Source organism: Gadus macrocephalus, chromosome 11 (genome assembly GCF_031168955.1).
Source record: "Gadus macrocephalus chromosome 11, ASM3116895v1".
Lineage (NCBI taxonomy): Eukaryota > Metazoa > Chordata > Actinopteri > Gadiformes > Gadidae > Gadus > Gadus macrocephalus.
Window position 1 is genome coordinate 5,356,070 of NC_082392.1, and position 27,619 is coordinate 5,383,688.

At 43.8% G+C, this 27,619-nt stretch overlaps 1 protein-coding gene across 1 annotated transcript; it reads right to left on the minus strand.

The window, feature by feature from the left end:
* Nucleotides 1-232: 232 nt before the first annotated feature.
* Nucleotides 233-25,779, minus strand: LOC132468260 (IgGFc-binding protein-like). The gene is made up of 35 exons (XM_060065989.1): nucleotides 25,730-25,779; nucleotides 24,918-25,042; nucleotides 23,932-24,578; nucleotides 23,367-23,800; nucleotides 22,900-23,063; nucleotides 22,224-22,400; nucleotides 21,613-21,838; nucleotides 21,177-21,416; nucleotides 20,244-20,345; nucleotides 19,917-20,064; nucleotides 18,970-19,090; nucleotides 18,525-18,860; nucleotides 17,906-18,077; nucleotides 17,556-17,653; nucleotides 17,343-17,473; nucleotides 16,868-17,037; nucleotides 15,734-15,948; nucleotides 15,276-15,464; nucleotides 14,909-15,097; nucleotides 14,351-14,790; nucleotides 13,895-14,010; nucleotides 13,073-13,269; nucleotides 12,635-12,773; nucleotides 12,084-12,266; nucleotides 9,129-9,274; nucleotides 5,959-6,302; nucleotides 5,333-5,556; nucleotides 4,797-4,938; nucleotides 3,983-4,319; nucleotides 3,575-3,691; nucleotides 3,220-3,321; nucleotides 2,622-2,817; nucleotides 2,055-2,318; nucleotides 1,312-1,454; nucleotides 233-527 (listed from the first exon to the last, which is right to left on the minus strand). Exons 1-35 carry the CDS (start codon nucleotides 25,773-25,775, stop codon nucleotides 282-284), a joined length of 7,266 nt encoding a protein of 2,421 aa, XP_059921972.1. The 5' UTR covers nucleotides 25,776-25,779; the 3' UTR covers nucleotides 233-281.
* Between the last annotated feature and the right edge of the window lie 1,840 nt (nucleotides 25,780-27,619).

Genomic DNA, 27,619 nt, shown 5'->3' on the forward strand with positions numbered 1-27,619 from the left:
GGCAGTATTTTTTGCTATTAACAACCAAAAAAGTGTTAAGTTATTTCATCTCCCCAATGTGTTTCTGGTAAGACAACTGGGGCTACAGGACTTTCAAACTAATTTAGTTTGGGGAAACACACGAAAATCCAAATAGCCAATACAATATTTAGATAACTTCATGAATTACACACCATACATTAGATTTAGTGCAACAGTGTTTTATTATTCATGCAAAAAAATAATGGATGGAAAATATCAGTCAACAATCTCACTTTTCTGTCATAGTAACCAAACATAGGCTAGCCGTGGAATACGTTGTGAATTAACCCAATGAGTCCGCCTGGTTTCTGGAATTTGTAACATCCCCACGCCGCTTGCCTCAGCTGACAACTGGCTCCCTTCTGACACTTGGCGTTCACGCACTTGACCACCCCACGCTCGCACTTACAGACGCGCTTGCAGCCGTCTGTGATCACCTGTGACCCGGCCGGGAGGTAGCGGCCCTCAAACTGGCAGCCACACTGGTCCGGTCGTACGCAGCGATCCTAGGAGGGAGAAACCAATTGTCACAATGACTCACAAAGTTAGCCAACGTACCTTCACCACAACTTTGCCTTCTACGTCTATGAAAAGCTCTGCAGATGGATTCACTCAAGATTGGCAAACATTATTACATGCTTGTCTGCATTAGCTATCTAATCCTATTGGTAGTAGGCTTTGTTACGACAGACTCAGACTATGTGCAGGGAACGGGGACAGACTATAGTGTTTATTCACAGCTTGGGCAGAAAACACCCGGGACAGCTCACAGTGGTGAGTTCCACTTAAACTGTTTATTTTTTACCAACAATGATGAGATATATGTTATTTCCTTGTAAAATATTATAGCTTTTTTATAGGCCCAATCAGCTGGAATTATGTTTATTATGACTATTATATAATGCACACCCTTGGAACATTCACTGACCAATCAGTCCTCCTTGTGTTTTTATACCACACAGCGGTATAAAAACACCAGAAGTAGCACGTACAGAACCTTCTACTCAGACTGGGTGAAGACAATCTGGCCAGAGCCCTTAAACCGAGGGGTGTTAAAAGGAGAGTCATGAGGGAATCATGAACTACTGGCTGACAGGGGTGAGGGATCAATAGGCCGGGACATGGTCATGGCAGTTACAGTACAGCGCTAGTGTGAGTAGTAGTGGTGTAGAGTGAGTACCTGACTCAGTCACAGTACAGCGCTAGTGTGAGTAGCAGTGGTGTAGAGTGAGTACCTGACTCAGTCACAGTACAGCACCAGTGTTAGTAGTAGTAGTGTAGAGTGAGTACCTGACTGAGCACGAAGCCTTGTTGGCAGACGCAGCCCTCGGCGGAGGGGTCTCGACATTTAAAGGAGGGGGACAAAGACCCACAGGTGGCCGGACATCCTGGGGCCGCCAGGCTGTACACACTGTTGGCTGGACACTGCATCCCTGCGATGCACACACACACACACACACACACACACACACACACACACACACACACACACACACACACACACACACACACACACACACACACACACACACACACACAATTGTGGTAGTGTCTCCCTTAAGTTCATTCACAATTCCCAGTACATTCCAATTACATGTAATGCATATCATTCAGCCAGGTTGAATGTGTGTGTCTTTGTTTGTGTCTGTCTGTCTGTCTGTCTGTCTGTCTGTCTGTCTGTCTGTCTGTCTCTCTGTCTGTCTCTCTGTCTGTCTCTCTGTGTGTGTGTCTCTGTCTGTCTGTCTGTCTCTCTGTGTGTGTGTCTCTGTCTGTGTGTGTGTCTCTGTGTGTGTGTCTGTGTCTGTGAGTGTGTGTGTGTGTCTCTGTCTGTCTGTCTCTGTGTCTGTCGGTCTCTGTGTCCGTCTGTGTGTGTCTGTCTGTCTGTCTCTGTCTGTCTGTCTGTGTGTGTCTCTGTGTGTGTATCTCTGTCTGTGTGTGTGTGTGTCTCTGTGTGTGTGTGTGTGTCTGTCGGTCTCTGTGTGTGTCTGTCCGTGTGTGTGTGTGTGTGTGTGTGAGTGGGGGTCAGTTTTTACAGCAGAAGTTCTTGCTCCTCCAGTCCTCCACGGTGCCCCCCTGCTGCTGGCAGTCGTCCACGTAGTCGCTGATGATGTCGCAGGCGGCGTCGGCCTTCCCGTTGGTCAGCGTCATGTCGAACACACAGTCCCCGTAGTACTGCTCCGCGTCCAGGAGCCGCGCACAGTCCCTCAGGGGCCCGTCCCGCTTCCTGATCACCTCACAGGTCGCCTTGTAGGCAGGGGGCACACTGCCAGGACCCAGCTCTGGTGCACAGTCCTTACCTGAGAGAGCGAGAGAGAGAGAGAGAGAGCGAGAGAGAGAGAGAGATTAATTTCTGCAAGGAATTCTTCATTGGAAAGGAAAAACAACTGAAGAATTGTTTCCCCTGAAAATGAATGAAGTTAATCTCAAAGACGTTTAGGAGACATTAAGATCTTAATTTAAATTTAACGTTTTGATTCCCCTTGCAATTATACAATGACCAATTTGTCTCTGACTTTGAACCATTTTTTTCACTCCCAATGCAACCATAATGCTTTCAATACTTATTAACATCAGAAAAAAAGCGTTGACCCTAGCCTTACACTCATGAGAACAGCCTGGCACGCTGGCAAGCCATTGGCTGATTCCAAACTCCTTTGCATTGGAAGCAGCTTTCCCACTGGCCAGCATGAGGTCATCTTTCGGATCATTGTTGAAGTTTCCACAGAGACCACATAACGCGTTGTGATAAGTGGTCGCTACCATCACCTTCACGGCACTACGCCAATCATAAGAGACCTTAAGAACAAAAGACGAATAAGAACAAAATAAACCTTTCAGGGAGTGTTATGTATACTTTAATATTAATCAACTTCCACCATCACCACAAGGACAATAACAAAACAGGCCTATCAAGAAACATTACTATATTCCATAATAACTATTATATCACCAAATCATTGAAAACGTCTTGCCGTTTATTGTCAACTTTTGGAAAACAAAATGTATCTGCATAAACCACTGTATCATAGATATAGACTAGAGACATGAATGGACATGATTCAAACGGTTTATACCATGTGTGTGTGTCCATAATGGACATGAATCAAACGGTTTATACCATGTGAGTGTGTCCATAATGGACATGAATCAAACGGTTTATACCATGCGTGTGTGTCCATAATTGCTTGTTTTCCTCACCTTCAGGAAACTGGTTTCCAGGACGGCCCGCCTGTTTCTTCTATGAACCGTGACCAGTGATTGGTTTGAGGAGAATGGAAGGTAGACTGCCTCCCCATCCACCTGTTAACATATTCATATACCGTACACATACAGACATGAATACACGCGCACATTTATAAACTGTGCACACACATTAATACACCATACACACACCATTTCCATGCGTGCGCTGTAAGTCTGTGTATTTAAATCGGTACCAAGACTATTTGTGGGTTGTAGGAATTGGGGGCATTGGTGAACGTAATATTTGTGCGTCAACTTGTCGGTTGTGAATGAGTGTAAGTGAATGTGGGATACTGCGGGAGCATCATACCTGGACTTGTCCTTGGTAGTCTTTAGAAATGATGTACGTGTTGCCGTAGACCTTAACCGTCACTGTTTTTGCATAGGAAACTCTTTTGGATCCACGATTATTGTTTTCGACGCTAACCTAGACGACAGGGAGAACATTAGATAATAATTGTTATTTGCTAAAAAAGCTCACATTGTAAAAATGTTATGTCAACAGAATGTATGGATCAAGAAAACATCTACTGCAAAAAAAGAAGCATCAAATCCATCAGTCAAGATTTGTAATTTAACACAGAACAGTACGTTCTATCTCTACGGTTTTGCCCTATTCCTTCCAATGTTTACTCTGGACCCCACTACAGTGCACGGCTGGCGACAAATGATCCCAAACCTCCATATCCTAACGTTCCTTTTCGTTAGCCGTTCTCACCTCAAACTTCTCCAGTCCCGTTGTGTTTTTACACACGCTGGCAAACTGGTAGACGCAGTTGCCCTGGAAATCAAACTTGCGGCCGTCGAAGGTGTGGAAGTGTGGGTCTCCCTGGGCCGAGCACGTCTTGAAGCTCAGGGGGAAGCAGTCCTGGACCCCGTCCCTCACGGCGCAGTGCTCGTCGGCCTTGCAGCCCCTCGGGTGACACTGCGCCTGCTGCGTCGCTCCGTCACACACGCATCTGCTGTTGCACTCCGAGTCGCCCCAGAACGACTGACCATGCAGATGGTAGCGGCCTTCGTGATTGCAGCCACAGCTGGTTGCCTTGTCCACACACCTGTTAAGACAGTGTAAGGAACTGAATGAGTGGTTGTTCACATGTGGAGCAAGTAGCGATTTCTTCCTGCCCGTGCACACCGTGCATAAACAGAACTTGGGTTATTTTTTCAGATTTTATGACGTGTTGTATACTTTTGTCTTCTTTATTCATGTAATGATTAATTTCGTACAAATCCTTTTCCTCAGTTCCTTTAAATAAATGCTGTCATAATTCGATTAATCAAAAATGATTATGGTTAAGAGTATTGGTTCGCTTTTGACCCAATCTGAATGGATAATGAAAGTTGATAATAATGTTATTCCAAATCATACTATTCATCAATAAAGGCGTATCCTTGAATTTACATGAGATTGTACAAATCCAAATATCAATATATATAGGCCTATATATATATTTGGATTTATTGTTTTTGTTATTTTTATTATTGTTATGATACAGGAGGATCTGTCCCCTTCATAAAGGAGAACAACCTACTTCTCTCCACTGAGCACAAAGCCAGGGTCGCAGAAGCAGCCTTCTGAGCAGACCGTGGAGCACAGGTCGGGAGCAGGACTGCAGGTCTCTGGACACGCCGGCCCACACTGTTTGTAATGGCTGTTCACGGGACAGGCCAGGGCTGACGGAACACAGACAGGAGGTGGGTTCACTTTAAGTTTCATTACAGGCCTTTTCAGCAGGTAGTTGTCAGAATGCAATGGTGTAGCTGTCTGGCCCATCTCAAAGACTTTCATGTAGGGCCTAAACAAATGTTTGTTTAGTCACTCACTATCTATCGCCGAATGAGGAAACTCAATTGTCATTCAGCCTATGGCCTAGATAGGCTCAATCAAAGCATTTGTAGTATTATGAATGTTATTGTGGGGCGGTGCCAAAAACTTTTGGATGATGGGAACAATTACCACTTACCTTACCGCCATAGGTGTCGCCAAAGAGAACAGAAATCTTCGATATTACCGCTTAAAATAAGGTAAATGGCTGTTTGTGAATGCATATACGTAACCGTAACTTACCACAGTTTGCTAATTCTCTCCATGGTGAGACGGTGACTCCAGCCTTCTGGCATTCAGCGTTATAACTAGACAGTGCCTCACAGAGAACCTCCTGTCTCCCCTCGTTCACACAAACATCATACAAGCAGTCGTACATAAACTGTTTGATGTCCACACTAGGATGGCAGCTCGCAAAAGGCCCCTTCTTATCCTCTGCAATGCCGCAAAACTCATGACCAGCATACCTAGGAAAAAAGTGACAATGAAGAATTCATTTTTGATCTAATTTCAAAACGGCATCCCATTATTGAACATCTTTTTCCAATATAATAATTTCCGATGTGAATCTGTAAAAAACCTTGAGGTTCACCATGCACCAGTATTATTATATAATTTGTATTCGGGGCATTACATTTGAGTGCCTATTACACCACCAGGTGTGAGTGTGATTAGCCGTTACAAGCCGCTTTGAAAATCGGTATTTTCTGACATCTCAAGTGGGCGTGTCCAAATCGATTAATGACGGATAGATGAGCAACGTTTGCTGCAGTCAACAGGGTAGGCTGGTAGACTGATCTATCCCGCTTGTAACGGTGGTATAATATATACCACCAGGTACTTTATTCAAACGCGTCACTGAAACGTACCGCTTCTGGTCCTCGGGGGAACACTGTGGACACGTGCCCTCACAGTGGTGGTAGCAGAAGGGGTCCCCGTCCGTCACACTCCACGAAACAGCCCAGTCCGTCACGTTTGCGTACGGAGTTCCTGCGGTTGTATTTAGTTCGTCCTCTTTGTTGCCGTTGTAGTTGCCGCAGAGTCCGTCGACGTTCCCGTAGTAACTGCTACTGAGGGACACCGTAGCGACCGTAGACCAATCGAAAGTGATCTCTATACCTAGTTCGGTTTTGATGACTGCTCTGATCCCAGACTCGGTGATGGAGACGCCTCCTGCCAGGTCAACCGGCAAATCGGCTTTAATACCGTCAACCTACGGAGACACAATAATGTATTCATATTGAGGCAATGATTAGGAAAATCATTTAGATAATATGGTCCTTATTTATTAAATAAATTAGCATTTCATTACAAATATATTCATATTCCTGCCTCTATTGAGTCACCTGCCAGAATCTTCATTACCATTAAAGCTAGGGTAGACAGTTTATAAGAGTTTATTATTTTTCATAATGTTTTTTGACGTTTGTGTAATGGTTGCAAACTTTGTAAACGTTATTTGATATATTGTAAAATAAATGTTGCATATATCCTCTGCTTAATTGAACTGTGATATGGCCATCCAGACAGGAGGGGGCGCGATGAGGTGTTTGTGGGTAAATGTGGAGAAGGCGGGAAAGTAGAGGAAAGGGAAGACGTGCTGGAGTTGGGAAGAAAAGGAAAGATGTTCGTTGGTTGGAGCACATGTTTTTCGATGGAGTACAGTCTGTTGATGACATATCAGCAACTCTGAAGATTCAAGATAAAGTTCAACACGAACTTTACTGAAAGCTCCACCGGACCAGTCCACATTAACGACCCGGTCAGTTAATTAACACAAGTAGCTGAACTGTAGTGGCCTGCTAACTAGCGCAGCTAGCGACGCTGCTACGAAAGGATTTTCCCGTGGACCGCCGCACCAGATAGTGGGTGTGACCACGAGGGTTGGCTCACCTTCCTCTGGCGAAGAGGAATCAAGCGACAAGCCAGTGAGGAGCGCCATTGTCCTTTCGACAGACTTTCGCGGACTTTCCCCATACTGGTCTTTCCACGGACATTCAAGGACGCCCGTTGCCGTTCACCTGGACGTGTGAGTAGCCTACCGTGTTCTCTTTGGCTCGGAGGAGCGAAGAGGACAACTATTCATCAACAGGCCTGCAACAGGGTTATCTTTTTGTACAGGATTGTTTTCTTTTATATATTATGCCGGCTTAGTTTAGTAATGTTATTATTAATTATACCCTGTATTCATAGGCGTCGATTACGGGGGACGGGGGAAATGTCCCCCCCCCACTATTTAAAATACGAATTTTGTCCCCACCACTTTTAAAAATGTGCAAACCAATTGCGACTGAAAAAATCCCCACATACTCAACCGAAATCGTCGAGTCTAAAATCACGCGATAGACGCATCATTTATTAGATAGGCCTACCTAATAAACCGTTGGAACACACAAGACCGGAACCCATAGCAACGCCGGTAAACAAACCCCGAGAAACCCAATCCCTATGAGAGCTCCCCGCGCTACGGCCATCCGGAGGCGCACTGAGCTTTTGGCCGTGATATTATACATACTATTATATTATATTATATACTATTATATATAGAGCTCCGAGTGTCGCAAACGGCAACAATCACTTTCTCCTCCATGCTGCAGTTCACCCCGGACTGCACTGCACGGCACTTAGTTTGACGGTTGAAGTGTGGCGCGACAAATCAAAACTTGTCGCCAGTTTTCTCTCTCGAAAAATTCGACCGATACGTTCACTTTGTATGGGATCCTGTCGACCCATCGCGTTTGTTGTGAACGCACAGTGAACGCACTGGAGAAGTTTCAAGAGGGACAGACAAAATTGACAGTTTTATTCAGAATATAGCCAGTCCGTTTGCTTCCTGTAAAAAGCATGTTTGTGACACTGGATAACGATATGGATACATCATCTAGCCTGCATGTGGAGGGCCACATAAGGTAAGAAATTGGTTTACGTAAACTTTGCTGCTGGTTCTGTTTGCTCGTGATGACCTGGCCAAAGGTTACCCACGGTCCTAAGCGATTGTGATCTGACTCTGGTTGGTGCTCCAACTAGTATGCATTGTATAGATTGCAGCTAGTAGCAGCTACACACGGTGCGATTGCTATGCCAATGTGGTTATAGTTGTTTTGTCTGATTGAGATATGGACTTGGAGCCTGGTAGGCCTATCCTGACATAAATATGTTCTCGCATAACCTGTGTGATTATTCTAAACTGTAGGGGATTTTATCTGCGGGCAATTTGCTTATGATGTTGTAACGAGTGAAGTCTACATTGGTCCTTCGCAAGTGTTTACTGGTGGTCAGGATTTGGCAGATGAAATTCTCTGGGCGCTTTTTTTTTATTTATTTTTTATGCAGCATAACATATGCTACCAGCAGCCCTTGCTCGTCTTCAAAAGGCTGATGCTCAGTACCTCGTTTCATTTCGTACCCTCTTTACAGTCTGGCATTGTTTGTCTGGTAAACTTTTGTTGATGTCAAGATAAGTGTTAAATTGCCAACACTGTTCTTTGTCCTGTGTGTATTAGTATTACATATCCCGAGCCTAAACCCTGGTGTTTCCAACGCCGTTTTGCAAAACAAGCCAAAACACAAACTGTGGTTTTCAACTTGTATTGATCGGATAGGATTTTCAACACCTGACAATACACTGTAGAGCATATTGTAATGCAGCGTTGAATGGATGAATAGCTTGCATAAGGGTACCCAGCACTTTTCAAACCACACTCAAGCTAAATATGGTTATTGTCCCCACCATTTCTAAAAACAAACCGACGCCCTTTATTGTGATATGGTATCTGTGACATGCACATGCATTTATATTTTGTTCTAAAATAAGTAAACGTTCAACTACTTACCTTTTTGTTGGCTGCTTACTAATACGTGTAGTGTTGATATTGTGTATGTTTAGTGTTTAATATTTATTAAGGATGCTCTTGTTATATGGTTACCAAATATAGGAAATTAAAACTAATATTTTAAGATTGATAGAAGAACCTAGGGCCCTGCCCTCTTTATTATAGGGGTAAAAGGGCTACATTTGGTTAAAAAAACTAAAGCCTACCAGTACAGTTCCTCTGAGGCCACTGGGCATCTCGATGGTGTGGCCTAGCAGCACCACGGTGATGGAGCGGAGGAAGGAGCCCGGGAAGTTCCCCCTCAGCTCGTTCTTACCCAGCACCAGCACCTCCGGGAGGTCCGGGTCTTTACCTGGAGGGATAGCAGGTGAAGGCTGGGATCAGGAAGCAGCCCCCATTGATTGTCCTGGATCGGTCAGTCTGAGATTATGTATTTCTATTCTCTATTTTTTGTATTATTATCATTTATTTAAAAAATGTTGTGCACATTTGCTGTGACAATCTGCTGAAGCACTTATATGCGGCAACAAATATGCGGGCAACATACACGGCCAAATAATATATATAAATGTTTTAACAAACATAAACAAATATAAATAAAGCCTTGCAACACGTCTGCATTAAAAAGAGATGTACTTACCTTAGCGATCTACTAAGTACATACTAAGATTACGAATCGTTGTACTAAGTACACTTAGATGTACTTGGCATTATAAGCGTCTTAGAGTACCATATTAAGCGCTATATAAATTTCATTTATTATTATTATTATTATAGCGCCTTAGCCTAGCTCTTGTTGTATACGTGGAATGGGTTAACCTAATATTTGTTAGTGCTTGGCACTTGTTTCTATGAACCTCTTTGCTGTACCGACAGCGATTTATTGTTTCTCTTTCTTCTGAAAATTTTACTTATTGTAAGTCGCTTTGGATAAAAGCGTCTGCTAAATGCCCTAAATGTAAATGTTCTGAATTCCCCTATGTATTTGTCTGATTTGGAAATTCTGTCAGGCAGATAGTAATGCGCCCTTACCACTAGATGGGGTCCTTTACCTTTTGGTAAACATTGACGCACCGTCGCGAATTATTCTAGTTCGTTCCACCACGTAACATGGAGCAAGTGTGCAGCAAGTGTGCGTGTGCGTTCCTGACCAAGTGAGTTATTCTTTGATATTTATATTGATAGTTTGTGCATACAAAAAGTAAGAACAGTACAGTTCACTTATACTGTATGTTAGTGTTGGGTCAATAAGTTCCGCCTGTTCAAGTGTTGCGCAACTTTACTGTGCATTCACTTCGCAGCCGCGATTGCATTCAGATCACGGCCATTACACATGCGCTCATTAGGAGCATTGTAAATCATTTACAGGCCTCGACATTAACGGTTGCCCGCTTGCCCGGGGCAACCAAAAGTCATATTTGGGCAAGTTGAGATTGATTTCTGGTTGCCCGAACGGGCAAGTGGATTTTGGGTGGATGTTAATATAAAGGCTATTTATTCAAATGTTTTTAGAAACTGCAGAACAACCTTTTTTGCCGCAAAATAACACAAAATATAAGTATTTGCAATTGATCAGCGCGCCGTCTTCTCTTCTCTCTGAAAGCGAGTTAACAGACACGCATCGCTTCAGTGCGAATATAGCCCCGCCTTCTGTCACTCGCAGTGCGTTCTCTGGCCGTGATTCGAAGGTGTTGGCTAAAGGTTAGCCCACAAAGCTAGCATCGCAAGTGCAGCGCCTCCGCGAACGGTTTAGGACCAGGTAGAAGGAAAATGGAGTAGTGATGGAGGAGTGCAGTTTGGAAGTACTTTGGATTGAGGCAAATTACCAAGGAAAGTCATATGCACAGCAATAGCGATCTTTTTCACGAAATTGGACCCTCACAAACTATATATTACATTAAAGCTGAGCCTCCACTTATCATTTTGTGACTAAAACTCGCAAATAACAACTTAAGAAGAAACGTCCCCTTTTCTTTTAACAACCAAAAATGAAGTATTACCTTTGTGATTTTTGTCCACAAAGTTGATTCTGGTCGAATAAAACCACCATAAACAGATAACCCAGTGTCTGGGCCAAATTTTGCAACTAAACATGGTATTTTCAATCAATGAATAAGAAGGTTTCTTAGGAAATAGGTAATTTGCCTTCAATCAGAAAACATATTCTTCGGCGCAATCTAGTGGCCATATGTTTATTTGCGAGTGTTTGGCTTGGTGCATTCGAATATATTTGCCCTGAAATTTAAATAGAGGTGTCAACATTTTAAGATATCTACCTTTATTTGTGTCTCATAGTAAGACATTGCTCCCAAATGATAACGACCAACTGATAATTATTTCAGGTGGAAATGTTATCTTCCACTTATGCTGTGTTCCATGGCTTTATTCACTAGCTATAGTGTCAAAGTTAGAAAATCCAGTATTGTGACTGACAACACTACTAGAAACGCGATTGTGATTATTCAGTTAAGAGCTACAAGAAACGTGAAAGTTAAAAAAGACATATCTTTGCTACTACCTCTGACATTTAGTTAAGTACATTTGCATGAAATCATGCAGGTCTACATATAACTTGGCGATAGCTTTAATAGGTTGCAACGGTGGACTGAAATCACTTCATGGCACGATGTGACCGCTCGATAAATAAGTAAACAAAGGGAAGTTTGTTATTTTTTAAACACAACATGTGTGGAAGCTAACATTCAGCTTCAGTCTGAGCTAGGATGATTTTTCTGAGCCCCCCCAAAACCAGGCCGCGTGCCTGGCAAAAAGAGGCCTGTTCAAGATTCTGATTATAATTTGGGCAAGTGAACATCACATTCGGGCAAGTTGAACCTGACCTGTACTTGCCCGATGGGCAAGTGCTTTTGAAACCTTAATGTCAACCCCTGATTTATTAATTCACTGGTGTAGCCAGTTCAATTATGTACTTATATTTGGCTGCATTTTGGTAACATTGCAGATACCACACACATTTGACATCCCAAATCCTGTATGCATCTGAGTCGACATAAAGACCCTGAACCAATCTCTGCCTACGCTACTCCTTACAACGAGTCCCGCTGTGGATGAGCAATCCACCCTAATCTCAGATAACATTACATCCTTCAATTATCAATAGTAAATGTAAATCATTATTGAAATAAGAAGTCACTGCAAACCTGTGGTGTTGACGAGGACATAGCTGCAGGTTCCCTGGAAACCGTAGGTCCAGCCGTCGAAGGTTCTGTAGTGGGGGTCTCCGTGGACCCAGCACACCGCCTTTGAGTCGGGGACACATACCCCCTGGCCCTCCTCCACCTCACAGTGCTCCTTCACCCTGCAGCTGGCCCCGGCACAGGGGTCTGGGTCACAAGGAAATAGAGAGAGTATAGTAAAGGATAGTATGGTGTTTAGTATATTATAGGATAGCATGGTGTAGCAAAGTGTAGTGTTGTACAGTATTGTATTAGTGTAGTACATTATAGATGGCATTGTATGATACTATATAGAATCGCACAGTCCAGTACAGTATACTATTGTGATATTGTAGTATGATGGCATACTATAGTTAAGTATAATTTAGTATTATAGCATAGTATAGTGTACTGTGGTGTGTTGTAGTACAAAAAAAGTAACAGTTGAAGTTGAGAGAAAGAAGGAGGAATCATTGTGGGAATAACATGGAAACCAAAGTGTAGGATTCGGGGGTTGAACTCGATCAATGCCTTACCGATCGGGTTACAACCCAGGGTTCCATCCTGGACGTCACATTTGTCCTCGTTCTGACAGCTGGTAGCGCTGCAGTTAAAGATACCGGCGCCACACTCGCATCTCTCTGAGCAGTCCTCTTGCAGAACTGATTCACCTGACTGGATACCAAAGGACATTGACGTAAAATAACTGATCCCTCACAGTCGTGTGGATTATGCCCAACCGTTTGATAAACTCATGGTCAACTCAAGGTCAATTAAAAGTTTTGTATATATAAGGGGTGGTCAAGGGGGGAATTAAGCAACAGAATTCAACTGAAATAGGCTCTCAACTGCTAATTCTGTATTAAGCATTACATTTTTGGTTTTCTATTTAGTTTCTAATTGTATTTTTATCTCTACAAAAGTTACCAAAATGCGGACCTCAGAGACCTCATAGCTACGAGCGCTGGTGTCACCTTGTAGTACTGGCCCTCCACGGAGCACCCACAGTGCTCGGTGGGCACACAGCGGCCCCCGTCGAACACCAGGTCCCCGTCACACTGGCAGCCCTCGTGGCAGCGGGGGCAGGGTCCCGGCGCCGCCAGGTGGGCACACGTGGCGGTGCAGGTGTCCGGGCACAGCTCGTAGTGAGTCCCGCTGGGACAGGAAGCGACTGGGGGACAAGAGACATGGGAGGCAGGAGTCAACACGATTGTCACGGGAGCATGACTGCTACAGGATTGAACGTTTGGACAGTTGGCTAATGGTTCCCCGACAACGGCCAATGGCTCGCAGGAAATTAGACTTTGAGATCAAAGGGATTAGTCTTTTTGATGTTTTTTCATTGATGTTTGATACCCTAACCCATTATAAGTTACTCTAACGTATTTATCCAGATTAAAGAAGGTCCATAAGGTCCTAGAAATGTTCAAATTTCAGTTACTTTAAATTCCTTCTTTTTTTGTGAATGTGTATAAGAATAACAACATGTAAGATTGTGACTCATCACAGTGAATACAATACAATAATCAAATGGGCAAAATCAAATAAAGTAGTATGACTAATGAAACAGCTTGTGGTTAGATATAACATATCAGTCAATATTAATTCAGTCATAATGTACCAACTAGTTGACAATTTGGTCATAAATTGGCATCAGCAAACTAAGTACGTTTTCAAAGTGTACACGTGAACGTGAACACAAGATAACTTGACGTGTGGTTGAAGGAGAACGCTCATGTATGCTTTACAGAAATGCAGGCTAAAAGTAGAGTACATCATGCTGGAGAATCCCTTACCACAGAAGCCATCCACTCTCCACGCGGCAACAGTGGCCCCCGATGACTGACAGATGGAAACGTAGTCCTGGATGTGCCGACACACCACGTCCTGCCCACCCCCGTGGCTGATCTCACTGGAGGCAAAGGGAGCTTGTTACTTTAAAGGTGACATGTTATACCTCAGGGTTTGAGTGTGATAAGCTATTACAAGCCTATAGTGACATCATCAATCATCTAGGTGGACACGCCCACTTGTGATGTCAGAAGAGGAAGATTTTTGAAACGGCTTGTAATGGCGAAGCACACTCAAACCTGGCGGTGTGATATAGGTCCTTTATGTGTCAGACTAAATTTGTCATGTTATCAATTAACGTTGTCAAATGTAACGTCAATGCTAGTTCTGAAATGCTGAACATTGGACATAGGACATGGGGAATAGGACATAGGACATGGGACATAGGACATAGCACTTGCCTGACACAAGCCTCAAAGTAGGGGAGAGGTGGCACGGCCGCATGGCACCCTGCGAGGGGGCCCTTCGGTGATTTAATAATGTCGCAGTGTTTGGTTTTGGGGTTCTCTGATCCTCCCGTTTCGGTGCAGGTCGGCCCTTTGCATCCCGGCTCGCAGGGCACGTCTTTGCTGGTCCACGCTGCGATGAAGTCCCCCACGGACGGCTCTCCGGTTTGTCCGGCCAACGCAAAGTCATCGGATGGATCGCCGTTAAAGTCGCCGCACAGGCCGCGCAGCACGCCGCCGTAGGTGGACGGGAGCGTCAGCACGACGCCTGCTAGAGTGTCGTAGGACAGATGGAGGCCAAAGTCAGTCTTTATGACGATGCTACTGCCACCCTGATGCACCTCAATCTTGCCGTCGTCCAATGACAGAGGGAGGTTGGTTCTGATGTCCTCAATCTGTGGTTATAAAAAAATGATATCTTTGAATTATTTTGAGAGACTTGAATTTGTCATATTAAAAACATTTAAAAAGGGCTTCTTTTTCATTTGAAAGATCCAAAGCTAGGAACCATACCAGGACTTCCCAGACAACCCCCGGCCTCATGGTGATCTCATAATTGTATGCCTTCAACGTCACACTGCGGTAGACTTGACCTCCTTTAGTGGTGCTCTGTTGTATTGACAGAGAGAAGCCCGAAATCACTCCTGCCTTTTCTTCCACCTCCGATAGAATGAAGCCACATTCTCCCCAAAGAGGGTAAGACTAGAGAAGGAGAAGAATGGAGAAGAGATTGAAGAATAATTCATGCGTAAATTGACAACTGTCCATGCAATATTATTTGGACAAACGATATTGATTTCTATGGAGGACCAAACCAACGTATCAATGCATTCCTATAAATCAGTTTGGATTAAGCACTAAGAAAAGGACGTTTCCTGACCTTTCCGTCCAGTGTCCTCACTGAGCAAGACCCGAACACCGAGCAAGAGCCGGTTGTTTTGGGAACACAGGAGAACACGCCCGACTCCAGAGCACACTTCTCATTGGCTGAGCAGGTGAAAGAGTCATCACACTTCACCTGTCCTTCAAGACAGACACACCTGCTCCCGCAGTCCGCACCATAAAACACCTGGAACACAGAGGACGTCCTATGAGTATTGGTTCGGTTTGCTAGATCAGGCAAATATGTCAATTATTTAACCCCAATCCCCCCCCCCCCTCCATTTCAACAAAGGTTTTCCTTTTAGTTGGTAAATATATTACCATCTGCACACTGCTACTGTTCTGTTTGATAATAACTGCGGTATGCTCAGGATCGTTTAATGCCGCGGCGCAAACGTTGGGCCTAAGGATACTAGTCTATTGTGCAAGCTCATGAAGATGGTGTCGATATCTCACCTGTTCACTGCGGTAGTACTGCTCGTTGTACTGGCAGCCACATTCTGCCACGGCTACACACTGGTCATCACTGAGCAGGAATCCATCGTCACAGACACAGCCTTCACCGCAGGGGGCCTCCACGTCACAGCCCTCCGCGGGGCCGAAGCCGTCGCAGGTCTGGGGGCACGGCACGGCGCACGCTTCGTAGTGACTGTTGGCCCCACAGCGGAGGGCTGTGGAGAGGAGGGGCCGCAGAGGAACCGTCACAATGTGTGTGCGTACTAAATGTGTGTCTGAAGTCAAGTTTGCAGAGAGTCTTATCTTTTGTTTCAAATATCACTTTATGGAAAAACAACTTTAATATAATAGGGGGCATAAGCAGGCATATTATATCAGTATCTTGTTTTGCGATGACAAACATTTGTTTGAAGGCACAGTAGTACAGTTATACAACTGGCTTATTAGTCCCTCCAGAAAAATGCGGTGTTTTTTTGTGATTGTTGCGGCCAAAAATCCTTGATTATGCGGCACGTTTTCTTAACAAATGCTATGAAATTTGCGTCATATTTGTTCCATTTTATGCGATGAAACTGGGAACTTGCAAAAATTGCGGGAACTTTTCGATTACGTTCACGTCGCGTAATTGCGTCACTTCATAACGTTCCCATGGCAACAGGGGGAAATGGCTAGTCTTGTGTGAAGTAAACACAACGTTTTTAAACTTTCTGTTAAGATATATGTAACTTTTTTGCAACGTTAATGCGGGGATTATGAAATCATGCAAGCCCCGCATATTTTGTGCGGAAATCTGCAATTTATGCGGTGCAAGTGGTATGTGAAAAAATGCGATTATGCGTTGAATTATTGGATCGCATAATCGCGTTCTTCTGGAGGGACTGGCTTATTGTTCTCGACACAGTCGTTGTAGGAACATTTCTGCTCATGATCACCTCGTGATGATCATCCATCGCTAACCCATTGATAACTATTTCATTCCGAAAGCCGATTTTCTTAAAAAATCGAATCTGTATGTTAGATATATATTTTTTGTATATTTTGGAAAGAAGATCTGTGCGAAATGTCAAACACATGGAGCAGAGACTGACTGAAAACCTATAGGCTCTTAGTTTGTGTTTTTCACGCTTCTCTTACGGCAGAATTGTTGGGTCCTCCAGTTCTCCACCACAGCGCCGGCTGCTTGACAAACTACCAGGTAACTTGTCAGACTGTTGCAGAGGGCAGTAATGTGGCCCTTGTACGCACAAAGGTCAAATACACAGTCGTTGAGGTACTCGGTATGGTCGAATTTTGCGAGGCAATCTCTGGAAGAAGAAAAAATAATAATTTAAAAGAGTTTGAGTAGCCGAATTTGGGGATATACATTTAACGAATACAAAGAAAGAATAGAACGTGGAATCCTTATATTCAGGACACAGTAAGGCTAATTCCATGTAAATATAATAAACCTGTCAAACTACTGTAAGCCATACGACAAAATAAGGTTGAAAGTCAGAATACACAATTTTCCCTTTGTAAATGGAAGAAAATATGCATTTGTTATGTGATACTGGGTCTTACAAATCCCAACGATGCATCAACGCATTTGCAAATACGACAATGTGCCAACCTGAAAGGTCCTGCCTTGTTGGCGATAATCCCGCAGGAGTCTTTCTGTTGATAACGTATGGCCAGTGTTGGCTCGCAGACAGGACATTCACCCCCGGGACACTCGCTGGTGCACCCCACGTCCCCTCCAACCTGGAAGAAAACAATGTTAGCTTCATAAAACGTTGTTTTTATCTTGCTGTGCCTCAACATCTACGAAGGAGCCCTGGATTACCTTGAAGCTGTTCCCAAAGTCAGTAGGGCCTTTGGCCGGGGACCTGTCAGGTTTCTGCAGGTCATCCTCGGCCTTACCGTTGTAATCACCACACAGTCCTGTCCAAACAAAATAGAAGACATTAACAGGGATTATTTGAGGATATTTAAAGATGCAAACACAATACTTGTATACACCTTGTTATTATCAAGAGTTGCTGTGAAAGGTAAGACCTTGGACTCAAAGAAAATTGTATTCAGAGGACATCCGCATTCATAATACACTATTGGCTCTCTCAAAGTAACTCAGTTTTCAACATGCCTATAAGCGTTTCTGGTAGAGTTACACTGTTTACCAAACACAGCACTTGCCTTCGACAGAGCCAGCGTAGGTGCTAGGCACCGTCAGGCTGACATGGCTCCTCCAGTTGAACTTCAAAGTCAAGCCAAAGTGTGTCTGCACAAAGCAGAAGCTGCCCTGGCGGAACAAGGACAGCTTCCCTTCCAACGCGTTGTAGGGCAGGTTCACTGATCGGCTGTTCACCTGACAGAGAGAAGGCCGGGAGACAGCGAGGGGTGGGAGTCAGTAACACTACCTATTTCTAAAGAAATAAACTTGGTTATATGAGGCACGTTTATAAAGAAAATTAGATGTATAACATGTATTCAACGACTCAAGGAGTTGGTTGGGAATATAAAATATAGCGAGGGTGAGAGAAAAGGCTTCGTTATGGTTCCACGTTGATGCAACGCAATGAACACGCAGTCGCTTCGCCACAGTCGTGAACCTGTTTTGTTCTGCGTAGGGTTGGCGTTTGATTTACGTGAGAGGACCATTCACATTCCTTGCTGCTGCGTCGCCGCAACACAAGGTTACACTTTGTGTGAGACGCTCACCAGGTGGACGCAAGGAGGGTCCGCAAGAATGTGATGGGTCTATAATCCCCCTTGTGTTACGTCAACGTGGAACCATGATTAGCTCGACTCTTACCAGCACTTTTCCTGGGCTGTCGCTGTTCATGCTGATGGTGAAGTTGTACACAGTCAAAGAAACAGACTTGGTGTAGGCCACGGCCCTGTTCCTGCCCCTGTTCTCGTTCTGGACCAGAGCCTGGTAGGGCAGGAGGTCAGGGAGGGGACCATGGACCGTCTGGGAGAGCACGTAGATGCAGGTGCCCTGGAAGCCGTAGCGGCGCCCGTCAAAGGTTTTGTAGTGGGGGTCTCCGGTGCCCTGACAGGTGGCTGAGGACAGCGGGTAGCAGTCTCGGACCCCCCCCTTCAGTAAACAGCGCTCGTTCGGCTTACAGCCTACCGGTTTGCAGATGATCTGGGACAAGAATGAAAAAGATGACTGCCAATATGACAAAAAAAACTATGCATTAAAATGAAACGAAGCATACTGTCACAAGGATGGCCCCGCAGACTACTTGCCGTACCTTTCCACTTTTATCATCACAGTGACACTTGCTGCCGCACTTGTCGTCGGCCCAGAACACACTGCCTTGTGGGTAATATCGTCCTTTTTGCTGGCAGCCACAGGAGGACTGAGGGATACATCTGAACCACACAATTGTCAACTTTGATGAAAGCGCACAGGAGTCACAGAGGGGGCCCACTGATCAGTGGACCACATTGAAGCTGCTTTAGAAGGTCGTTGTCTTTGTAAGATTAATCACTGTAACGTATTTTAAGCACATGAGCTGCCCCCACATAGCCACAAGGAAGCAGGATCGAACACACAAGCTGCATTACCTCCACATAGCCACAAGGAAGCAGGATCAAACATACAAGCTGTAATTACTATACATAGCCACAAGGGAAGCAGGACCCAACATACAAGCTGCAATAACTACTCCAGCCACAGATGGCAGCACCTTTAGGCAGGTGAGGAAGGTGGAGCCAATACGTCTCATAGGCCACGCCTACTTGATACAATAGCGGAGCGGGAGTCAGATCAGGTCAGACAAATATGGCAGCCCCGTTGATAGCCGGCTAGAAGATAGCTCTGCAGTATTTCTCTCCACGTGTGTTCAATACAATTCCCCTCTTTTTGTTTCATAGTTACATGACGAAATACTTTAATAAAATAAAGTGAGTTAAAAGCGACCCGGATTGAACTACTTTCTTCAAGAACACGTCATTACTTCTAATGTTTTTGCCCCAAATAGTTCCACTGATTTTTGTGAATACGTTGATATGAATTAACTCTCTTATGAATAAAACAAAAACCTTTAGGATTAAAAATGGACGACATGAGGCTTCCAAATCAATGTATCTCCCCTTTACGACACAGATTGATAGTTATCATTCTGCTTCTGGTCATGATGACAGTGATCATGAGTAGTGTTGTAGTAGTATTAGAGGTGAAATGTTGTAGCCCTACCTATCTCCACTGAGCACCAGGCCTTTGTTACAGGAGCATCCCTCCACACAGGGGGATTTGCATGTTTGCTCAGTGTCTCGGTCCGTGCAGGATGTGGGACAGGCCGAGCCACAGGCCTCATAGTGACTCCCCACTGGGCACGACAGGGCTGTGGGGAGGGGGGGTTGATATAACATAACTGTTAACGTCAGTTATGGTCCGACTACAATGGACAACAGAATATTGTGTTCATTATGATCACAATTATGTTCCTGGATAGCTAGGAACATCATTATATTATCACACAGTTTAAACATTGTTTTAAAGTATAGAGCATGCACGACTTACGACAGTTGGCAATCTCCCTCCACAGTGGATTTATTTTGACTCCCTCAGACATGCAGTCTTCGCTGTAGCTCTTCAGATTGTCACACAGAATGTGTCTAGCACCTTGGGAACCAGGCAGACACCACGTTCATCACTGTTACTAACCCGGATCATTACTCCAAAGCAGAGACTTGACAGCAAACCCGGAAAAAGGATCTCCTCAAAAGAAATGTAATTAATAATTACATATGACTCTTATAATTTTACTGAAATAACATCAAAAACACGAAGATTTTTGGGGTGGATACAGATATTATGTTATTATTATACAATATTGTCGGTTCAATAATATTGTTAAATCAACTGGTGACTTTGTTTACATCTGTTTTTCTCTGACCAACTGTGTTAAACTATTGTTGAACATTTTGTACTCTCTTCTTATTAGGGTAAGATTAATCAAACTTTTAAAATATAATGACACCAGAAAGCTAACCAGTTTACTAACCAATGGGGGACACAGCCACAGGACCACACCTTCAATTGTGATTGTACTGCGCCTCTGTGCCACACAGTTTCATGTGTCTGCTCACTGAGCTTTTATACACATTGTAGTGAGCTGTGTATGTGTTGTTCTTAATCCCTCATTAATCTAATTTAACAGCCCAGGATTTTATCTTTCAACGTAGCATTATGCTGGTGGTGTCTCTTTGTATGCTTAGTCTATGTATTGATTGGTTTACTATGGATGTAATTTAATCTGGCGGATTAATACATCCGTAAAACTGTTATGAATGATCCTTTGCATTTGGTTCATTCTAACAAAACTGTTGTGGACAATAACGTTATTGGCGTAATATCATCATCTGCAGTACCATTCTGTAGCTACCATCTGATTTAGCAGTCTTAGCAGCTAGAAATAGTCTGAAATGAAATTGTGGGATACATTTTTCTTACCTTGATTGGTGCAAACATCATACACACAGTTGGCACTGTACATTTCAGGGTTTATTGTTTTGTGACAGACAGCAAATGGCCCGTCTGGTTTATTTAGGAGTCCACAGAGTTTTGGTCTGAGGTAGTGATGTTTCTGCTTCTCAGAACAATAGGGACATTTCCCGCCACAGGTATCCCGACAGAAGGGGTCCACGTCTTTCACCTTCCAGGAACTGATCATCTTGAGAACACTGGATGCACCTTAAGGGTAAACCTTGTTTTTAGAGATCGTAGAGAAAATACAATATTGCTTCTTGTAAACTGTTGTGGCCCTTTTCAACGTAACATTTATTTAGTCACATCCTCATTTATTTATTTATTCATGTGTTTGAATTTTGTAATTATCTTAACTTAAAACTTCCCACAAAAAATGTATTTTCTTATCCTCGTTGCTTACCCCCTGGTGTTGGCAGGTCGTCAATTCTGTCCCCATTGTAGTTCCCACAAAGGCCCCCGAGATGCTTGTAGTAGGACGAGGGCACTGAGATGTACAGTCTCATGTTCCAGTTGTATCTGACGGTCAGGCCGAAGTCTGTGGTGAGCACGGCATATTGTCCGCGCTGTTTCACTGAGACTCGACCGCCAGACAAACTCACTGGTAGGTTGACTAGCTCTCCATTCACCTGGAGGTTAAATAAAACCAATAGGAATATAATGTCACTAATTGTTGGACCTGTTAGATTACTTATCTGGGTTATCTGTCATCTAAGGGGTGAAGTGCATCACCTGTGCTACAGTGTTAAACTGAATTTTTTTTTTTTTTATAATGGCCACAGTTTAAACTGAGGAATGTTATCTTGCTCTCAGTGACACATGATTGGCCTGTTACGTTGTGTTCTCAGCATCAGTCTCACAGTCACGCATGAGGGAACAAGTTTAATCATGTGAGGTTTTTGGTTTTGTTTTGCCTTTGATCAGTACAAGTTGAACAGTGAACCTTTTAGAATTAAACAATTTTTTTTATCAAAGAAAATGTGTGACTAGAAGCGAGAAGAATATATAAATTACCTGGACTCGTCCTCTGTGTCTGCTTATGATTACATTCAGGTGGTAGACGTTGACGACCACAGTCCTCACAAAGGACACCCTGCGGTTACCACGATGATCGTTCTTGGTTGTAACAGTGAAGGGCGTCAGGTCTTTGTCTGCTTTAGCGACTGTTGTCATAATGTAGGTGCAGGTGCCCTAGACAGAACGAAAAAAGTCTCAGTATAAGCATGAGGTAGGCCTATATATGACTGACATGAATCACAAACATTATATACAGGCATATTCTTAGAGATATATTCTGTATTTTGTTTCTTCTTAGGGCAAAATGTGGATTGATTAAAAATGTACGGATCATTTATAAGATAGCATTTCTATAATTTCATTTAAGATCGGAATGAACTATTTTAGCAAAAACATAAATGTTAAATGGACTGCATTTATACAGTGCTTCTGTAACCTGTGGCCACCCATAGCTCTTTACAGCTAGTGCTGAACACCCATCGTCAGGAGCAGGGTTAGGTGTCTTGCTCAGGGACACCTCGACACTCAGCTTTGTGGAAGAGAGAAGTGAACCAGAAACCTTCCGGTTGCCAGATTCCCTGCTCCACCTCCTGAGCCACTTGCCGCCCGACGGCAAGTGGCTGAATAATGAATAAAGATTCGATACATACTGATACTGTAAGTCGCCCCATACCTGGAAGTCGAAACGACGGCCATCAAAAGTCTTGTAGTGGGGGTCACCTAACGCCTGGCATGTTGCCGTGGAGACATGGACGCATGAACCCTTTGCACAAACTTCCTTCTCTCGGCATGAGACCCCGTCACAAGGATCTAGGGGGGGTGCAACAGGGGGGAGGGCTGCAGGAGAAACAACAGAGCATGTCAAATGGGTTTCTTCAACACAGTTCCAAATGTTGTGTAAGCTGGAGGAACTTTAACAAATTCCTGCCTAAGCTGGCAGGAGCCTGGCAGTTTGAAAGGGGATATACAAAGCAACAGAAAACCTACAACCCCTACGTAGACACATGGATGATGGAAGTGAGTAATGAGGAAAGGCAACCAACGTGATGGGTATTCCTTCAGTTGTGCCTTCCAGTGGGTGTTCGCCCTCGGCTGTCTGAATGCATGGTCACAGACCGCCTCAGTTACGTGTGCACTTACCCTCAGAACAGACTCCAGCGGTTGCATATCCTTTGCGATGCTCTCCCCCGTAGACGTACACTACCATGCCAGAATTCCCGTCCACTGTCACATGGTTCTGCTCTTTCCCTAGGGCCATCTTTGCCCAGACCCACTTGGCTCCTGCCTGGTGCTTACTCCACATGGGAGAGCTACAACTGGACTTCATGCACACCTTGACACTGTCGCGACCCTCCCGCTCTGAGAGGATTACCGCGGTGCTACTCATTTTATCCACGGTCTCCAGTGACCAGGCACTAGCGAGCCTGTCTGAAGAACGCAGCACTAGCATGATGGCGTCATGGGGTTTATTGGTGCTCAGGAATACCACCAGCAGCTTCTTGTTGCCCGTCACCAACAATGGTTGGTTGGGCGTGACCCACTCCGAAATTGCCTCCCCAGCTTTCTTCAGTTTGCTGATTATTTAATAGGGAGTAGAAAATAAAATGAATGAAGCAGGATTAAGAAAAGTAACACATGAAATGAATACTAAAGTCTACAAGGTGCAGGTGACAAAAATAATAATGCATATACTCATCATCTTAACCTTTTCGCTGTGACTTTCCCATTGTCCACAGACACCTCTGTGTTGTCCTCAGTTGTAACGATTGAAACCCAGGATTGCGCCGGACTTTTCATGCCAGGGGGCACCATGTATTCTGTACCCAGCTGGCTCACCGGTGGTAGTTGTTTGTACAAGTGGTCACAAGGTGAACCATAACACCTGTGCCCCGAAAATACCGCCATAGGCTTCTGTGATTTAATCTGCATGCCTGTCAGAGTGGAAAGGCTTTGAACCAGGAAGGTTTGATAGGGTTTCAAGGCAATTGTGGTTTCCCTCCCGCCATTCCATAAACCCAACCCTTTGGCCTGCACGTTCTGTGTGGGCCGGAAAGTGACCTTGTTGGGACTGTTGCCATTGACGACAGCCAGTTCCTTTTCCAAAGGGCCTCCGGCTGGGGTGAACACCCTGTATTCCACACCCAGCTGGTCTGTAGGGGTGATCACTGCGCCATCGCTGGTGAAGGATTGGCGGTTGAAGGCGACCACAGAGATATGGGCAGTGGAGGAGATGTGAACCGCTGAGTGTGGAGGGTTCAGGGGCTGCTGGAGCTGTGCTTCTGGTGGGACAGACACCCAGCGGGTTTCCCCTGGAGACAGAGTCAGTTCTTTGGAGAACTTCAGGGAACCAACCTGCAGGTGTAAGTTATACTTGCTATTATTCATCGGCCTGTACGGTCTTCTTCTTATAATAACTGGCAATATGTTTTTTCTCATTTTTACACAACCCAATATAATCATGAAGAACAAGCACAAACAAATGTGTCCTGCAGTTTGACCTGCTCTGACATCCCGCTTTACTTGGAGATATGTTATATTATGGAAGTAAAATAAGCAATGAAGTCTATGTCATGTTTTCTTCAATAGCTAATAAATGTTCACCCTATTTTCTCTCTCTGGCATGCCACATGAAGCAATGAACGAACAATTGTTAATCAAGCATCCTTGATGAGGAGCAAACCATGCACACACCTCAATGAGGACCTTGGCTTCTGATTCTCTGGCCGTGAGAACTAATTGGAGCCTTTGGTTGTTCGTGTAGTAGTTTGGAAGAAATGTTGCAATGAAGTCTCGTCCCGTTGAACAACCGTGGCACACTTGAGGTGAGAATAGAGATATGAGAATGTTTTTATGTGCTGTGCATTTTGAAGGATTGTTTGTTTAACAATACTAAATAAATCAATAATTGACCCAAGACATATCAACATCAACAAATATTTTATTAATTTAAAATTGATTTGATTGCTGACCCTTAAAAAATACTGTTACATGGTTGGAAATGCGTTAATTTTGATTGTGTGATGACCTCTATAAAGGTTATTGCATCTCACCTTTGTACATGATCCCCTACACACATCCAAATGAGCCAACTACAGTCCTAATGCACACAATAACACATATCTACCATATGTGTTCAACCTTACAACAAGGGCACGTTACCGTGCCATTAATTAACATTAGTCAATGCAGTTATTAGCATTATATGGCGCAGGGCTTAGATGGGGTAGTGGGTTATGGATAGGTTTTTGGATATTAATTAGCTGTTAGTTCATACTTAATAACGCATTAAGTACTGTTAAAATTTCCCTTATCCCAAAAAGTGTTGAATATCAAAATTACTCTACAGCCACACTATAATTTAGATTAAGTTTAGATTTAAATTACTAGTTTGCCTCGTCCTCAGATCTGTACTAGGAACTGGGCTACTGTTCAGCATATTTGAAATGATCTATCATCTTGGAGCCGTTCACCACAATCATGAACGGTTTCATGGATAGGCCTACCTGCCAACAGTGCCGCAACACCTGCATACAGCCCGAGAGACCTCATGGCTTCTGATAGCAGAGAAAAAGAAATGCACACGACAATACAATCATGTATTTAAAGAATGAAGATTCAGGTTAGAAAGCAAAAAATCCTGAAATATGTTTGACACTAAAATAAATGAACGGTATATATCCTACAATTCACAAATGTATTTGAGTATTAAACAGATGAAAGAAATAGATCTATCGCTAACCAAAGGTTTTGGTCATAAATGATTAAATTACAAATATATGTATCTATCAGGTATACAATTAAAGGTAGGAAATAGTATATTTGTTCTAATGTTATTTCAACACCAAATGATTAGCAATGGATTCATTAATTACCACAAGCCAGCTTATCACAACTAATGTATAATGTGTTAGCTCATCACATTCTGAACCTCTATAAAGGTTATTGCATCTCACTTTAAAATTAAAAATTGCATTATCATTACTAAATTAAGTGCCCAATTATCCCATCAAGCACCTATACTTTACCTTGACTGCGAAGGATAGATTAGGGTGAATGTGCACAAACTGTGTTTTATATCTGTGATGAGAATAGAGGGAAGGGAATGAATGAATAACATGTCCCTCCTTATTTCTGGGTGGATCCAGAGAATATTGAATTTGACACTGTTTGTTGAAGCGTCACTTATGCAAATTAACATTGTTTTCTTTATTCTTCTCACTTCATCATATCATGTCCAACGCACCCACACCCACACACACACACACACACACCCACACCCACACACCCACACACACACACACACACACACACACACACACACACACCCACACCCACACACACACACACACACACACACACACACACACCCACACCCACACACCCACACACACACACACCCACACCCACACCCACACACACCCACACCCACACACACACACACACACACACACACACCCACACACACACACACACACCCACACACACACACACACACACACACACACACACACACACCCACACCCACACACCCACACCCACACCCACACCCACACCCACACCCACACACACACACACACACACACACACCCACACACACACACACACACACACACACACACACCCACACACACACACACACACACACACACACACACACACTCCCACACACACGTACACACACACACACACACACACACACGTACACACACACACACACACACACACACACACACAGAACAATAGAGGATATTCTACGGAATAATTATGAATCATTCGCTGCCAATGCAATTATTTAACTAAGCAACCAATGATTAGTTTGGCATGTTGTGGATTAACCATCTGTTGATACTTTACAAATTATTTCATGGACATTGATATGAAATCGGCATGGAAATAAGTATTGCATTTGGAATGGAATGAATAATGCTACATCATAAACACTTTAAATTGTGTCCAACTGTGTTTCCATATAGAGATGTCCTCAGTTTTCAAAGTTAATTGAGGTGTAAAGGTAATTAAGGTTGGATACGCCCATAGGCGTCGATTACGGGGGGATGGGGGGGACATGTCCCCACCACTATTTAAAATACAAATTTTGTCCCCGCCACTTCTAAAATTGTGCAAACCAATTGTGACCGAAAAAATCCCCACATTCGAAATCGTCGAGTCTAATCATGCGATAGGCCTGCACGAAGACATCCTCACAGCATGCATACCTGCCATTTAGTGGTAAATCCGCAGATTGCTAACACGTGAAAAACGCAATTTGGTATCTAGTCGTTTGATTTGTCGACTGTCAGCCACTGTAGAAACATGGCGTTGTTAAATGACAGCGGTGTCGTTGCATTCCCAAGCCCCCAGGAACACTGCATACTTCCGCAATCCACCAGTGC